The 17,198-nt window shown below is 39.9% G+C and overlaps 1 protein-coding gene across 4 annotated transcripts in view; it reads left to right on the forward strand.

The window, feature by feature from the left end:
* Nucleotides 1-17,198, forward strand: part of LTBP1 (latent transforming growth factor beta binding protein 1) — a 448,496-nt gene that overhangs the window by 412,488 nt on the left and 18,810 nt on the right. For all 4 annotated transcript variants that reach the window (XM_025354196.1, XM_025354197.1, XM_025354198.1 and 1 more), the window contains 2 exons: nt 32-172; nt 1,147-1,317. In XM_025354196.1, the coding sequence (XP_025209981.1) occupies nt 32-172; nt 1,147-1,317 (312 nt within the window). The remainder of the gene's footprint in view (nt 1-31; nt 173-1,146; nt 1,318-17,198) is intronic.

Consider the following 17,198-nt stretch of genomic DNA (forward strand, 5'->3'; position numbering starts at 1 on the left):
TTTTCTTTAGTAATATTTTTTTTCTCCTAAGATATGGATGAATGTCAAGACCCCAGTAGTTGTATTGATGGCCAGTGTGTTAATACAGAGGGCTCTTACAACTGCTTCTGTACTCACCCCATGGTCCTGGATGCATCAGAAAAGAGATGTATAAGACCGGCTGAGTCAAACGGTATGTTTCCAGGAGATGCAAACCTGTGTCCAAATAAACATCATAAGGTTTTCCTTTTAACTAAAATTGTGAACCACTGGAAAATAGAAAAAATGAATTCCTTGGGTATTTTGAAATAACTAAAATGAGATACTTACAGAAATAATAATAAGATGCATATCATCAGTATGCAAGAGATTTAATAGCCTGGACATACTCATTAAGTATGGACCATGGAGCAGCTGAGCAGATGGCAGGGTTGTTCCATGGCTGAGGGTTCATCATCCCTAACCTGCAAAGGCAGCTGAGGGAAATGTAATTCAGGGAAAGATAAATTAGGTGTGCTCAGCAGAGTGGAGGAAGTGGATAAGGCTCAGCAGAGCAGAGGGTGGAGTTCAACAAGGTGGTGGAGAGCCCAGAAGTCCACTGACAGAAACTCCTGTCATCCCTGATGCTACTGATAATTGGCAAAAAGCCGCTGATAATTGGCATCATCCATCATTCGCCTCAGGAGACTGCTTTGGATGAAGTCAGTTGAAAGGTAGGAATTAAAGACTTTAGGATGAAGTGTCACTGGTCCAGGGCTTTGGCAGGTTAAATGGATGAGAAGGCATGAATTCAATAACTGGTACGTGGAAAGAAATGGTAGGGTTTGACAGGAGTAAATGAAAAAGTGAAGATTAGAAGAGTGAGAAACCCATCAGGCTTATGACGGACAGGCAAAATAGTGGGCATTGTATATAACAGTAGGAAGCTGTAGAGAGAAGTATTGTGTTGGGACCGGATGGGCAGGTGGAATTTCAGCTGATGGAATGACACCCAGTTGGAGATGACAGAGAATTGATCCATTCAAAGACCAGACTGGATTCAGACTTTTACTTGGAAGTCACTCTTAGAAATAGAGATGGAAGCTTGGAGACTTGCTGGCTTCCAACACAGTGTTTATAAATAGGAATAACTGTGCAATTTTCATGGAACTATGTTTTCCCTTTCAGAACAAATAGAAGAAACGGATGTCTACCAAGATTTGTGCTGGGAACATCTGAGTGATGAGTACGTGTGTAGCCGGCCTCTTGTGGGCAAGCAGACGACGTACACTGAGTGCTGCTGTCTGTATGGAGAGGCCTGGGGCATGCAGTGTGCCCTCTGCCCCATGAAGGATTCAGGTGAGCCCATATCCAGTTCCTTCTGCAGGAGGCCTTTGGGGACAAGTTCATCTCACCTCCTTTGCATCCTGACGTTTCTCTTGCATATCTTCGCCTTCATTCGTGATATCTTACTTTCATTACGTGTGTGTGCGTGTGTGTGTGTGTGTAGGGCAGGATTGCATAAACATTTCGCTCCTGGTTTACCTCCACTCCCGACCCTGTCATTAATTTTTGAAACCCTCATTCCATTTCCCCAGTGAATGATAAATGACCCAAAGAAACATAACTTAGCAATCAGTGGCATAGGCTTAGAATTTATATTTCCTGGCAGTTCATTTTTTACTACAATTCTTCTCATTCCTAACAGTTTCTACTTAGACCAAAACATATATTAGAGATGGTAGAAAATCACTGTAGGTCAAAGTCCAAATTTTCATGTCAACCTCTGTATATGGAGATATAAGAAACGGGTTAGAACAAAAAGGGAAGGGTTTAGAAAGTAATCGAAGAAATATTTCAACAAATCTCCTTTCCTTTCAAGTTCTAGATCTATCTGGGTTTAAACCTTTGGCCAACTGGAAAAGATGAGACAGGCTAAGCTCCCAGTTTCATCCCCTCTCCCAGTTTGGAGGAGGCCTGGAAGGTGCTGGCTTCGTGCTTCCTGGCTGGGCTGTCTGGTGACCGTTGAGTGGTGCACTGACTGCCAATTTCCCTCTTTACCGTCATAGCACCTTCTCATTAAAGGAAAGCACTCGAAAGTGTTCAGTATATCCTTTTGTAAAGTTGACTTGTTAAAGCTAGAAGGATCATGTGCAAGTAGAAAGCAAAGGAGTTTATTATAAATATATTCTCAGAACAGTCGAGAGGGGAAAAAATGCTTGAAAAGAGGAAATGCATTAATTTTTAGTGAATTCAATTAGAATATTTCTTTCAAACTATATAATAAATTAGCTTTGCAGCTTAGAAATAACTGAAAACCAATGTAGCATGAAAGAGAAAATAATTAGGAATTCCCGTAAGAAGAAAATGAATAGCCAAGGATAAAGAGCAAATACACAAAGCACTAGATGGCAATGATAGCAGCCCAGAATTGGAGAGAGGGCAGGTCTGGGGCCAGATGGCGCTGAGTCTAGAATCCAGCACTGCCATAGCAGCTGCATGACTGGGGAAAAAAACTTCACCCTGTACAGCTCATTTGTAAAATGGAGGCGTCTACATCTGTCTTGGGTTGTTGCAAGGGCTGGGAGGATGTAGGTAGAGCAGGGGGCTAATTACTAGCTTTACTGGTTGTTTCGGGCCCTGGAAGCAGATGCCACGGGGAGACAAAAGTGAAATCACTAAGTTAATGTGAGTTCAGTGAGGCTTTTGAGTCATTTTCTCACAATGCTATACTACCTCAAATCTTTTTTACTTATGCAGTGGTTTTTCATTGTCTAATTTTTTCCACAAATCACATGTATTCCTCCTAAAGTATTAAAATAGTCAAAGAGGTTATATTCCCCTCCGCCTACGCCATCACAGTTGAACTCGGCTCCTTAAAGACACTCACTTTTGACAGTTGGGTTTTATCATCCTAGCATTTTCCTACACTTTAATTATCATTATGTATTTATATTAGCCATTGCTGTATATTAATATATTTATATCCAATAGTGTTTATAACTGAAGTCTGTATCATTAATCTAAGCTACACTTTGCTTTATATTTTGCACTTCAGCATCCCTGAGATTGGGGTCATCTGATAATTATGATATATAACCATGTCCACATGTATTTTTCCCAATTTTTAACATCTATTATATCAAGATACATTTTACAATCTAGGATCTCTTAAAACTGGTGAAAATAACTTAAAATTTTTTTTCATTGATATATTTAGGGGTGCAAGTGTAGATTTCTTACCTGCATGTATTGCGTGGTGGTAAGTAAAGTCTGTGTTTTTAGTGTACCCGTAACACAAATAGCGGACTGTGCCCAATAGGTCATTTTTCAACCCTTACCCCACTTCCAGACTCCCACATTTTGGAGTCTCCAGTGTCTATTATTCCATTCCATATGTCCATGTGTACCCATTGTTTAGCTACCATTTATAAGTGAGAACACTCAGTATTTGACTTTCTGTTTCTGAGTAATTTCAATTAGGATAGTGACCTCCAGTTCCACCCATGTTGCTGCAAAATGCACGATTTTATTCTTGCTTATGACTTAGTGGTATTCCATGGATAATGAAATTTTCTTACTGAAGCATTCCTACAGGTGCATACGTGGAGGTTCATTGCAGCATTGTTTATAAAAGGAAAATCAGGACTGGGGCAAGATGGGCCAGGGAAAGGTTAGGGGAGGAAAAAAACAAATGCCCCGCACAAGAAGTGACTGAATAAATCATGTACATCTATAAAACAGATTCCATGCAGTTGTTTAAAAATTACATTGTTTTGGCTGGGCGTGGTGGCTCATGCCTGTAATCACAGCACTTTGGGGGGCCGAGACGGGTGGATCGCAAGGTCAGGAGATCAGGACCATACTGGCTAACACAGTGAAACCCCATCTCTACTAAAAGATACAAAAAATTAGCCGGACCTGGTGGCGCACACCTGTAATCCCAGCTACTCGGGAGCCTGAGGCAGGAGAATAGCTTGAACCCAGGAGGCGGAGGTTGCAGTGAGCCGAGATCGTGCCACTGTACTCCATCCAGTCTGGGCAACAGAGCGAGACTCCATCTCAAAAAAAAAAAAAAAAAATTAATACAGCCTTTATGGAAAACAGTATGGAGATTTCTCAAAGAACTAAAAGTACCTGGCAATCCCACTAACTGGGTACCTACCCAAAAGGAATGTCTTTATCCATTCCTCTATTGAAGGACACTTAGGTTGATTCTATCTCTTTGCTGTTGTGAGTAGTGCTTCAGTAAACACACAAATGCAGGTATCTTTTTGATATAATGATTTCATTGCCTTTGGGTAGGTACCCATAAACAATGCTGCAGTGAACCTCCATGTATGCACCTGCAGGAATGGCTCAGTAAGAAAATTTCGACGAATGAAAATACCAGGCTAAGTGTGTACATTTTAAATTTATGATATTAACCTGGCTGGCACCATGGCTTATGCCTGAAGTCCCAGCATGTTGGGAGGTCGAGGCGGTGGATTGCCTGAGCTCAGGAGTTTGAGACCAGCCTGGGCAACACGGTGAAACCCATCTCTACAAAACATACAAAAATTAGCCAAGTGTGGTGCTACACACCTCTAGTCCTAGCTACTTGGGAGGCTGAGGTGGGAGGATGGCTTCAGCCCAGGAGGCAGAGGTTGCAGTGGGCCAAGATTGCACCACTGCACTCCATCCTGGGCAGCAGAGCCAGACCCTGTCTCAAATAGATAAATAAAATTATTCCCCCAAAACACTGTAAACATTTACACTTTATTTAATTGACTAGGTTTAAAAACCTTCCAGTATTTTGTTATGAGAAATGAATATTTGAATAATGTAGCAATATTCTAAATATTAAATCTATTCTGAAAATAGGGATTTCAGAATATTGCATAGTTTTCAACTGAAGTTTTCAAAAACATTTTAAAAAGTGGATTAGAACGAATACATATGAAGAAGTATATATTATATAATATTTTTGGAAGCATACAGAGTATCAGGGGAAAAAAGATACCACATGCCAAAGTGGAAAAAAAAAAAAGATTAACTTCATTGCTGTACTATTTCTAGTTTGTATATCCACAGTTATTATGATGAAGTGTCCAAAAAGAATCTCTAGTGTACATGGTCAGCCAAACCAAAATCAGTGCTTTCCAGTCTGTTACTTTTTAAAACAATGGTAGTTTGTTTGTTAACTGTATTGTAATTTTAACCTCCGGCATATAAATTCATTGACATTAAAATGCTGGGTGGGCTGGTTGGCGAGAACAACTACTTAGGCTCTGGAGGCACCTGTGAAGGACCCCAGGGTTCTAGGAAATACATGTTGAAAACTGCTTTCGAAATGTATCTGTTGAAGTATAGGAATTAGGGAGGCAGCCCCGAAGGAACTTTTTTTTTTTTTTTTGGACAGGGTCTCGCTCTGTCACCCAGGCTGAAATGCAGTGATGCGATCTCAGCTCAGTGCTACCTCCGCCTCCCAGGTTCAAGCGATTCTTCTGCCTCAGCCTCCCAAGTAGCTGGGACTACAGGCACGCACCACCACTCCCAGCTAATTTTTTGTATTTGGTAGACACAGGGGAACTTTTCTTTTATACTACCAAAATTATAGACCTAGAACTAGGCTTATGAGATCATTTATTCTGAATCCAGAGAGAAGTACACAGTGAAATTAAACTTTTCCACAGGTCCTATGATTAGTTGGCATTCCCTTAATTGGCACCTGATCGTGTAGTCACATTTATACAAAACCATCTCTTGTTGCAAAGCACATGTTTGCTGGAGTGGAGTGAACTAAGAGGAGCCTCAGGGCATCAGGGTTAGCCCATCTGCTCTAGAACCAGGTTGCCTAGCTTTGCATCCTGGTTTGGCAACTTCTTATCCCCATGACCTTGTTAATTTTCTGTCTCTGTACCTCAGTTTCTCATATGAAAATAATATCTGCCTTTCAGGGTGGTTGTAAGAATTAAATAATACATGAACACTTCAGATAGTGTTTGACACATGGTACATTTTCAGAAAATACTAACAACTATGGCTGCTACTACTAGGTATCTCAGATCAAATGCATTTTCAAATGTAATGAAAATCCAAAGGATCTTATAAAATACACAGTTACCTAAATAGCATGTGAACACAAATTAAGCATAGACAAATGCAGAAATAATTGTTCTTCATGTAAGACCTTCTGTTCTAGACCACTGCTTTGTAAACATTAATGGGCATGTCAGTTACCTGGGAGAGCTTATCAAAAAACATGCTGGTTTCTCACTTGCAAAAGATGGGGTGGCGTGGGAGGCACAGGATTCTGCATTTCTGGTAAGTCCCGTGCTGCTGCTGCTGCTGCTGCTGCTTCCTCTGAGCAGGAAGCAAAGCTCTGGAGACATCTAATAGCATCTAACTTGATTTTGTTAAAACCTACGTTAATGCTGGCAGTCATTTATCGTAAAGGAAGCAAAGAATATGTGAATTTTAAAACTAGTTTGTTCATAGTTTCTGCCATTGAACCTTTTAAATATACTGTTCCCGGATATCTTGATCGTTGAGAAGGACCACATTGTCTATCTCTTCATCTGAGCACAGGACTAATCCCAGCCTGTCAGACATCAAGCATCCCATTTTCCTTAGGAGTGCAGTACTGCTTTGGGGAACAATTCGTTACTGATGGAATCAGTGCTGGAGGAATTTAGGGAATAAATCGCACCACTTGTCATCAGCTTTAAGCATTAAAGTGCAGTGTAAAGTAAAGCTTTGGCTCCAGAGCAAGCTTTCACACTTCTGGTCCGGTAGGTCATGGGCACTAATTCTTGCTAAAGCAGCAACTACATCTGAGAATACTGGTAGGTGGAGGAGGTAGGAGTGGCTGCTTAAATAGTGTTCTCTGAAGTTAGATGGCATCTTGCATATTGGTACCACATGCAGGGGAAATGAGGGTGATGGATTGTGTCAGGAGAGCTTTACATAAGGAGAATTGCTTAACTGTAGAATTCATACATTGCTGGGGCTGCTTAGGATCCCATTTCAATGCTCCACTAAAGTCTTAGAGGCCAGACTGCAGACTGCACTAGGAGGAAGTTCCTGATTTCTTCTTCACCATGGATGTATCATGGACTGACTGTCTCCCCATTCAGACTGCTGGAGGCCTTCCTTGCCCCATTCCAGCCCCTGACTTCTCTTCTCCTTCCCCTTTCGCAATACCCGCTGATCCTGCCTCTCTTAAAATGACTTTGGTGGCTAAACTGTTTTGGGAAGATCCTCAAATTTGTGGTCTTTATTGTGATGTCATGTCAGCCTCTGAGAGACAAAGCTGTTTGGGAAACCAAGTCAGGAAAAACGAGCCACTGTATCCATTTCATAAATGAAGACAGGGTGGTCATTGTTTGATCTTGCTGAGAATTTCTAGCGCTACGCGAGAAGAAAGTCATAGAGTTATCAGAACTTTGAGGCCTTTGGTTGGATATGGAGTTTATTGGAATATGGATTTTCTGTTGCTTGGTTTTTCTGAATCTAAGTGATAATAAAAATGATAACTAACATATACATAGCACAGTGCTAGGCACTTTCAACACGTTTTCCATCTATTGAGATATTTAACTTGCCAAGCCATCTTAGGTATACAGTTACAGTAGTCCTCCGCCTTATCTGGTTTCAGTTACCCACAGTCAACCACGGTCCAAAATATTAAGGGGAAAATTCCAAAAATAAACAACTCATAAGTTTTAAATTGCATGCAATTCTGAGTAGTGTGGTGTCCCGCCCAGCACGCGGACCATCCCTTTGTCCATGGTGTCCATACTGTGTATGCTACTTATCCGTTAGTTAGTAGCAGCTCCATTATCTGATAGAAATCGATCTCATATATAAGGTTGAGTACTACCTGCAGTTTAAGGCATCCACTGGGGGTCTTGGAACATATCCCCAGTGGATAAGGGAGAATACTATCCCTCCTTTTTCTGGCAGAGGATCTGAGGCACAGCGAGGTTAAGCTACCTGTTAGTGGTCATATACCAGTAAGTGGAAGATTCAAATCCAGGCACCTTGTCTTCAGAATCTGCGTTCTAACCTCTTCAGTGTTACTCAAGTCTCTTTCTCTCCATGATCTCAAAGCACATCTTAAATAGTCTCTCTTAGAATAGAAGAGTAACAAAGTGAAGAATTAAAGCTGAGATTTTAAAATTGTCTCACACATTGTGTGCTAACAGAAAAACTGATTTTAGAGCTAACAATGAGCATAATAAATTAGAGGCAATGTGTCATCAAATCTGTAGCCCCAGACACATTGGCAGGAATAACAAAAAACTATATATTCAATGGACTAATGAACTAAAGCAAGTCAATAATTCTCAGTAAATAAAACTTTTAGTGATGCCTATCACTTAATCTAAAATGAATTTTTAATGTTTTTATTTTTTGCTACTCTTAAAAGTATAAGCTTAATGGCCGGGCGTGGTGGCTCACACCTGTAATCCCAGCACTTTGGGAGGCAGAGGTGGGCAGATCACTTAAGGTCAGGAGTTTGAGACCAGCCTGGCCAACATGGTGAAACCCCGTCTCTACTAAATTAGCCGGGCATGGTGGTGCATGCCTGCAATCCCAGCTACTCTGGAGACTGAGGCACAAGAATTGCTTGAACCCGGGAGGCGGAGGTTGCAGTGAGCAAAGATTGTGCCACTGCCCTCCAGTTTGGACAACAGAGCGAGACTTCATCTGAAAAAAAATAACATAAGCTTAAATATTCTGGAAAATGTACATAAGAATCACAAGATAGAGGGTACCATTATCTCATAGAAATCAAAATCTGTTGATCTGCAAATGAAAGAAAATTATACATATTTGAATATTTGAATCTGAAGTACCCAGGGATTCCAGTGTCTTTTTATATTGTTAAAATAATTAGATTTCTGATAAGTAAATTGTTAAAGTAATTAGACATTGTAAGTAAACTGAACAAAGACTTGATAAATGGGACAACTAGTGTGTTGGGAGAGTGCCATCTATTGGCGATGTAATGTACTACAGCACAGGTAATCTTATGTACTCAGGTGTAGAAAGATGAGAGTGGTTTTAAAAAATCAGGTCCCAAAGGAAACAGAAGGTGCCATAAAAGAAATCGAAAAATGTTAACAAAGTTTAATAAAACATGAATATTGATTAACATACGGAGGCATGGTCCTCTCAGTGTTGCTGAGAGCAGTTTGAAGAGACAGACTTATACATCTGAATCAAAAATTCTAGTTCTGGGACTGATAAAAGAACAAATGGATTTTGTTTAATGCCTGTTGAATAAAAGAATAAAGCACAAAGGCATGATGTGAATATGCACTTAGTGAGGATCTGTTGAGTCAAAGCAATGTCAGTATTTATCCAGCTTCCTTTGAGAAAGGTAGACTGCTATAAGGGAAGAGAAGATATTTGTCAGAGTTATTCATACTCCTTTAAATAATGCTAGGAAGAATGATTATTACTGTATATAAATTATATACAGCTTGTGGTTTATACAAAGAGATAAGTAAATGATCTGAAATGAACTCTAAATTATTTATAATTTACCTGTTTTCAGTTTTAGTTAAATTACTTACATGTTCTTTGTTGTTTATTGAATGCCTACTATGTACTAGGCAAACAATTCTGGAACAGGTGTAAAGTTGTATTTAATGAAATGCATAAGTAGTATAATTCATTCCTAAATATTATGTCTTTTAAATCTGCAAATGATACTTTAATAAATTCACCATTTGCTGTGACAGAGAATTTTTCAATCCTTCCTAATATCTAACCTACCCAATTATTCATATCATTTTGCAAAAGTAAAGAATTTGGAATGTCTTCAAACAATTCTGCTAGTGATTTCTTCCATATCCGTGCATGGCTCTTACATGTTCCCAAAGATCTCAGGGCGAGAAGTTTCATAATGCCCTTGGAGGTGTGAAGGAAGACAGGGATTTGACTCATGGACTAAACTTGAAAAAATGTTGTAACTGGGCCATAGTTGCAAAAGGCTTGTCAGCAGTCACGGTTTAAAGGCTTTTCCAAGAAATATGTTTCCAAAGAATGTTAATAATCACTTTGGAACACCCTGCTTGTGAAATAGTGAGTGGTCACTGCCTTTGGTTTAGGCAATCCAGGGATCTCTTTCTGCTTTTGGTCCTGGTTCTCTAACATTGCACTGGACACATTACTTCAACCTCCTTTATCCAAAGTTGAGACCTCTTTGTGAGGTTATGATAATTAATACAATGAGTATGAAAGCGTTTATCCTTTCAGTCATAGATCCTGAGCATTATAATTAAAGAAACAGTAAGCGTTAGTCACTTACAATGGAAAATTAAAATCAAACTACAAAGATATAAAAGGCCTACAAAATTGAGTGGCTGTCATGCATGCACAGAGAATATCTTTCTAAAAAGCAAGTGTTCCAGTTCTGTGAGACTGAACTCTTGGTATCCATGGAACTAGATTGAATGGATGTTATATGAAATGGCCAGTAAGCCAGTTATATTGTTCCTCATTGAAAGGACTCTTGGCCAGGCACAGTGGCTCACACCTGTAACCTCAGCACTTTGGGAGGCCGACGCGGGAGGATCACAAGGCCAGGAGTTCGAGACCAGCCTGGCCAATATGGCCAAACCCCGTCTCTACTAAAAATACAAAAATTACCTGGGCGTGGTGGCACGTGCCTGTAGTCCCAGCTACTCTGGAGGCTGAGGCAGAAGAATCGCTTGAACCTGGGAGGCGGAGGTTGCAGTGAGCTGAGATTGTGCCACTGCACTCCAGCGTGGGCAACAGAGCCAGACTCTGTCCCAGAAAAGAAAAAAGAAAGGACTCTTTTATTTCTTTAGAAAGCTTTCTGTCACCCCTCCCAAAGAAAGGTTGAAAATACTTCTACTACTATCAAAAGATTATTGCAAATTAAAATCCATTATTGAATTCAAATTCAAAGTAGCTCTTTGATGTAATGTGATCCGTATGTAAATTTCCTCACTTGAAATCCTAGTGATTTCTTCGATATCCATGCATGGCTCTGACGTGCTCATGAGGGTTAAATGTGATCATGCATGGGAGAGGATTGGCCTACAGTAAATGTGCCACAGCCAAAGGCGTTAGCAATTATTATGAATCAAATCCAGTTCTAGGAAATGAGTCAACGTTTATCATGCACCGCTCCCTGGTTATCCAGTGCTAGAAATCTCTTTGAAAGGGGCCAAGAATCAAAGACAATGAGGGATAAGAGGGTGTTCAGGGAATTGCACAGACCTGAATACCCCTGTGTACTTGCAGAGAAGCTCCACCTGTGCCCGGCCAGGCTCCTACAGTGTAAGTTAGGAAGTCAAAGAGAGGCTTTATGCACAGAAAGGACCATTTATGTTGGGTTTTAATGAACATTCAATGTACTCAATTTTTAAATGTTAAAACCTAGATATTCCTAAGAATTTGATTTCAACTTTCACATTTTATCATCCTATTTGTAAGTCCAATAACCTTCTATAAAATAAGATCAGTTTTATTTGTTGACTGTTTATATGTCTCAAAGAACGAATTAAACTTAAAAGTTATTTCTACATATAAATTCTATTAATTAAAATTTTGAACACTTCGGTCTCCATCTCACAATCCTAATAAGCATTTTCCTCATAAATAATTAATTAGCTCTTATAAATCTTATAAACCAAACTTGAAACACAGCAAATTGAATTCTCTAATAAATTTAAATAATGTTTACCCACCTAATCAAATTCTCCTAATCCTCATTTAACTTAAAATCCAAAATCTAAATTCAGTTTTGAGTTGAAATTGCAAGGCCTGTCAGGTTCTCTGATTATATGATTCTCTTAGGCATTAACACATATACAATAACAAGAAAAAAGAAAGCCCTTACCCTAAGACATGTCACAGAAAGTGTTAACATTCTGAGCTTAATTAACTTCATTATTTCTGTAGCAGAGTTACTGTGTTAGGCCAGCTGAGGTTAGTGGCTGAAGAAATTCAGGACCCTGATTGCCAGTTGGCAATGAGAGAATGAAAACCAGGATGTGGGACCTGCATCCTTGCAGTAATGAATCTGCCCTGCCCACCACAGGATGCCGAGCACCTTCTTCTTGCTTCCGTGCTAACAGGGGACCCCAAGTTTTCTCATGTGTACTGTTTTTATAATCAGTATCTTCCATTGCAGTGATTTTCATTAAGACAGAAAAAATAAATAGAACCTTTTATCCAACTATACATGCCCTCCCGTAGGAATCAGATACCTTCTCCTAAAGGGATAAGCTCACCCCACTGAGATTCCCTACCAGATCAATGGCTGCCAGCAGGAGAGGGCTTTTATGGATGGTCAGGGCCTCTTTTACTAAACTGGGGAAAAGATACTGGATTTGTGAAAGAGTCTAAATAAGCAGGAATGAATGGCAGAGAAGCCAGGTACAAAAAGCAGGGACAGTACATAAGAGGAAAAATACTAGACACTAACATGTGGGTTTTTTTAAAATAACCATGTTTGGGCAGGTGCACTGGAAGGAAAGAAAGCAATGGGCAAGGAAGCCACATTCCGGTTATGATCCTATTGTAGTCATTGAAAGCAGAAGAAAAGTAAACATGGTTTGCCTCAAAGTGAGAATAGTTAAAATAAAATTTAAAAATACCCTGATAGAGGGGAAAACTTACTCCTTCATTTCTTGCTAAACTGCTGAAGACAGAACTCTGGAGGAGTGTCCTGGAACAAGCTGCCATTCCCAAACCCCAATTCCCTGGATTACGGGTGAGTCAGCAAGCATTTGGAACGCCGGCCAGTGGACCTTGCTAGACTGCACTGTAGCATGAACTCTCTGTTTTGAAAACTGATTGAAGCTGTTGCCTCAGTGTCCTCACCAGCCATTAGAGAACAGTTCAAGGCGAGAGAAGTTTGATTAATGGGTTACTCGTTGGTGACATGAGCACTTCTGAAATTTTACTTCTTGTACAGCTTTGAGCCTTGGAGTCTCAGTTGTATTCATGGTACTTTTCCTAAGAGCTATACTGCATGGAAGTGCTAGGAAAGTATTTGACCACTCTCTGTTATAAAAAATACTCTGAATAGAAAATAAATTTCATTATGATAATAATCTGACTGGTGTCCTATGAAAATCTTTCTAGTGTGAGCGAAAGGAGAGAGATTCAGGTATGCATGTAAACAATCTGATCCTAAAAAGCAACACTTATTTTTAGTTAACAAGTGTATCTGTCTGTTTTTACACTGCTATAAAGATACTACCTGAGACTGGGTAATTTAACAGTTCTTCATGGCTGGGGAGGCCTCAGGAGACTTATAATCATGGCGGAAGGTGAAGCCAGGCACTTCTTACCTGGCGACAGGACAGAAAGAGAGAAAGAGTGAGGAAGTGCCACACTTGAAACCATCAGCTCTCCTGAGAACTCCCTCACTATGGTGAGAACAGCATGGGGGAAACTGCCCTGTGATCCAATCACCTCCCACCAGATCGGGATTACAATTCAAGATGAGATTTGGTTGGGGACACAAAGTCAAACCATATCAACAAGCAATCAAATTTATCTCAAAGTAAAAGTCTTAGCAAGTTAAACTTTCTCCTTTGAAATCAGAGATAATGAATAGGCATTCAGTTTTCTAGAATTGCCCATTCAGTATGATGCTACATGATTTCTTCTAGTGAACATTTTACTTTCATATATCTAGATATAGATATAGATATAGATATAGATAGACAGATTTTTTGTTTTGTTTTGTTTTTTGAGACAGAGTCTTGCTCTGTCCCATAGGCTGGAGTGTAGTGGTGCAATCTTGGCTCACTGAAACTCCCACTTCCCGGGTTCAAGCGATTCTCCTGCCACAGCCTCCCACGTAGCTGGGACTATAGGCGCATGCCACCACGCCCGGCTATTTTTTTTTTTTTTTTAATTTTAGTAGAGATGGGGTTTCACCGTGTTGCCCAGGCTGGTCTCAAACTCCTGAGCTCAGGCAGTCCACCCACCTTGGCCTCCCAAAGTGCTAGGATTACAGGTGTGAGCCACCGCACCCAGCCTCCTTTACATATTTTAAATTAAATTTGCTCTTTTTTTCTTTTTGAAAATAGGGCTAGTTGAAGTATACTCTAAGAAGAATGAACTGTGATGAGTCTGACTTTGAGAAAATCACTGTGCATAATTGCTTAAGCACTGTTCTAAGTTTGAGGTTTTGAATTCACCTAACGTTTGAATTTCTTTTGACCTCTGCTTTATGAACCTAATAATATAATTATGGCTAGAACAAAGCTGCTGGCTGCCCATATCTGTTAAACAGTGACCTCATGGCCAGAGCAGGCAAGCCGGGCAGAGGAGGGATGAAGGAAATTTTATTCTCCTTTTATGCCGCAGATAGATTGTGCCCCTTATGATTGGGAGAAAAACATCAAGAAAGTTCTTAGAATGACTAGGTTCTTGTATTTACAAATCTGCAGGGAGTAGAAGCTAGGAAGTAATTGTTTTGCTCAGCATCAGTGGCCACTACCTTAAGAAAGAAGCAAATTACAAATCATTAGCTCATTGGTAGGGCTTCTGACACAACAAAGCCTTCTTTATGCTTCCTTCTGGGCTTCAAGTCTCAGTGGCAGGCTGAGCTGTTGTGAACAGTTGTGCTGGTTGTGCACTGCTCAATTCTAGAAAATACTAGGTTGGTGCAAAAGTAATTGCGGTTTTTGCCATTGCCTTTCCCCCCCTCCCTCGAGACAGAGTCTTGCTGTGTTGCCCAGGCTGGAGTGCAGTGGCGCGATCTCAGCTCACTGCAAGCTTTGCCTCCTGGGTTCAAGCGATTCTCCTGCCTCAGCCTCCTGAGGAGCTGGGACTACAGGCGCCTGCCACCATGCCCAGCTAATTTTTTGTATTTTTATTAGAGACAGAGTTTCACCTTGTTAGCCAGGATAGTCTCAATCTCCTGACCTCGTGATCCGCCTACCTCAGCCTCCCCAAAGTGCTGGGATTATAGGCGTGAGCCACCGTGCCTGGCCCTGCCATTACTTTTAATGGCATTCATGTGGTAATCTGTGAGCCCCTTCCAAATAAATCACTGCCAGAAGCAGAAGTTACTAGGACTATATGTGATAGTGAACAGATCCAGAAGGGAAGGAAAGAGGAGAGTCATCTCTGATTGAAGTAAATGGCAGAATACAAAGAAATCATAAAACAGAATCAGGATTTCAAAATCGTCCATCTTTTACTTTGCACTGGTGTCTTACTTCCTGTTATTGAATGGAATACATTTTCATTACTAGTCATTGACTCTGTTTAGTGTTATTTTCATATTATATTAATTATCTAGAACTTGCTCTTCCAATAATGATAATGGATAGTGGTGTATCTTTGTTATTCAGAACCTTGAGATTTGAACTTCTGAATATTAAGAGAGTTTTAAATATTAGAACAGCTTTCTCTGCTATGAAGCTTTTAAAAAATAAGCAAGATTAAAATACATTAAAACAATTTTCTTTATAATTTAATAACTTACTACTTTTAGTAAAAGAAAACAAAATTTATCCTGGCTTGACCTTTGGAATATCACAAAATTTCTGTAAACTTCAGTTTCCTCAGCAAAATAATACATGGGAAGATTAGACTGTCCACGCTTACAGTTTGTTAAATTACATGTTTGTCATCATTCTGAAAATATCTAGATGGGCACCACCTGAAGGTAACAGCATCATCTAGTGGTGGTTACCTTATGTTGCAGCCACGGGTTTCAAAGACAGACTGTCTTTCCAAGAGTTTTGCAGTCCATGATAAGAATGTTTTCTGCTCAGGCCGAGTGCAGTGGCTCACACCTTTAATCCTAGCACTTTGGGAGGTCAAAGCCAGTGGATCACCTGAGGTCAGGAGTTTGAGACCAGCCTGGCCAACATGGTGAAACCGTGTCTTTACTAAAAATATACAAAAAAAAAAAAAAAATTAGCTGGGCATGGTGGCACACACCTATAATCTCAGCTACTCAGGGGGCTGAGGTAGGAGAATCACTTGAACCCAGGACGTGGAGGCTGCCGTGAGCTGAGATCATGCCGTTGCACTCTAGCTTGGGGCCCAAGAACAAAACTCTGTCTTTAAAAAAAAAAAAAAGAATGTTTTCCATTCAAAATCGTAGAATCTGCAAGCTAGAAAGGACCTTCGAGATCATCTAGTCTTATTGCCTCATTTTGCCAGTTAAAGTTAGATGAATTCCAGAGTTAACATATTAAATATTTTACCCTCCTGTAGTTTTTGTTTCTCTTGACTCTTTAAAAATTGTAGTGAACTTCACAGAACGTGAAATTAAGCACTCTAAAGAGAACAATTTAGTGGCATTTACTACATTGACGACGTAATGCAGCCTCCCCTTTATTCTTATCTTAAGCACATGCTTAGTTCCTGTTTTTAAATAATTCTTACTTGGTTAATGAAAAAAAAGTACTTTGTATGTATAATTTTTAAAAAATCAGCTTGTCAGATTGTTGCTTCAGAGTGGTATTTAAAGAGCGGGAAAGGGGAAATGAAGTGGTGTACCTGTCCTTGCAGCTGGAAAAATATGAAGTAGATCAGTTTGGAAATTTAACATGTGGAACCCTCTTTTCATTTGCCTCTTTGTTTATTGTGTTGTTCAGTCTTGTCTCTTATCAATTTTGGAAGTCTCGTTCCTGATTTCCTCTGAAATTGCCTGGATATAAGACTTAATATATTTACTATGCCCCAGATACACTGGCAGTCATTATTTTAAGGTTATTGTGTGTGGCACAGTTTAATACTATTACAATAGTATAAATGTTTGAATCCAGGTTTTAAAATGCAAAGGGAACCACTATTTTTATATTTCTACCCAACAAATCTCTTTCTTCATTTTGTCTTGCTACATAAACAGCAGTCTGTTGGGAAACTCTGGGAGTCACTAAAATGAGAAGGGTAACATTAGGTGAAGGTTGGGAGTGGGAACGTGGTTGGTCTATGGCCCATGAGTCTCCTTAGAGTATTAACATTTACAGGAGTCCCACAGAATATAAACCTTGCCAAGACTTTAGACTTCATTACTTCCCTGTCCTCGACAAGTACAATTTAATTGAACATTAAGCAATTTGATCTCTTTCACCTAATAAATCGAGCAAATTCAATAAACATAAATCCTGCTAATGATGGAGCTGCCCCTGGTGGAGCTGAGCTCATCAGCATTCATGGTTATTACTCTCCCTGGAATTTTAGTCACAAATGCTTATTGCTGAACTCAGTGCTTACCTGATGCTTAAGGTCTAGGG

This window comes from Theropithecus gelada, chromosome 13 (genome assembly GCF_003255815.1).
Source record: "Theropithecus gelada isolate Dixy chromosome 13, Tgel_1.0, whole genome shotgun sequence".
NCBI classification, from domain to species: domain Eukaryota; kingdom Metazoa; phylum Chordata; class Mammalia; order Primates; family Cercopithecidae; genus Theropithecus; species Theropithecus gelada.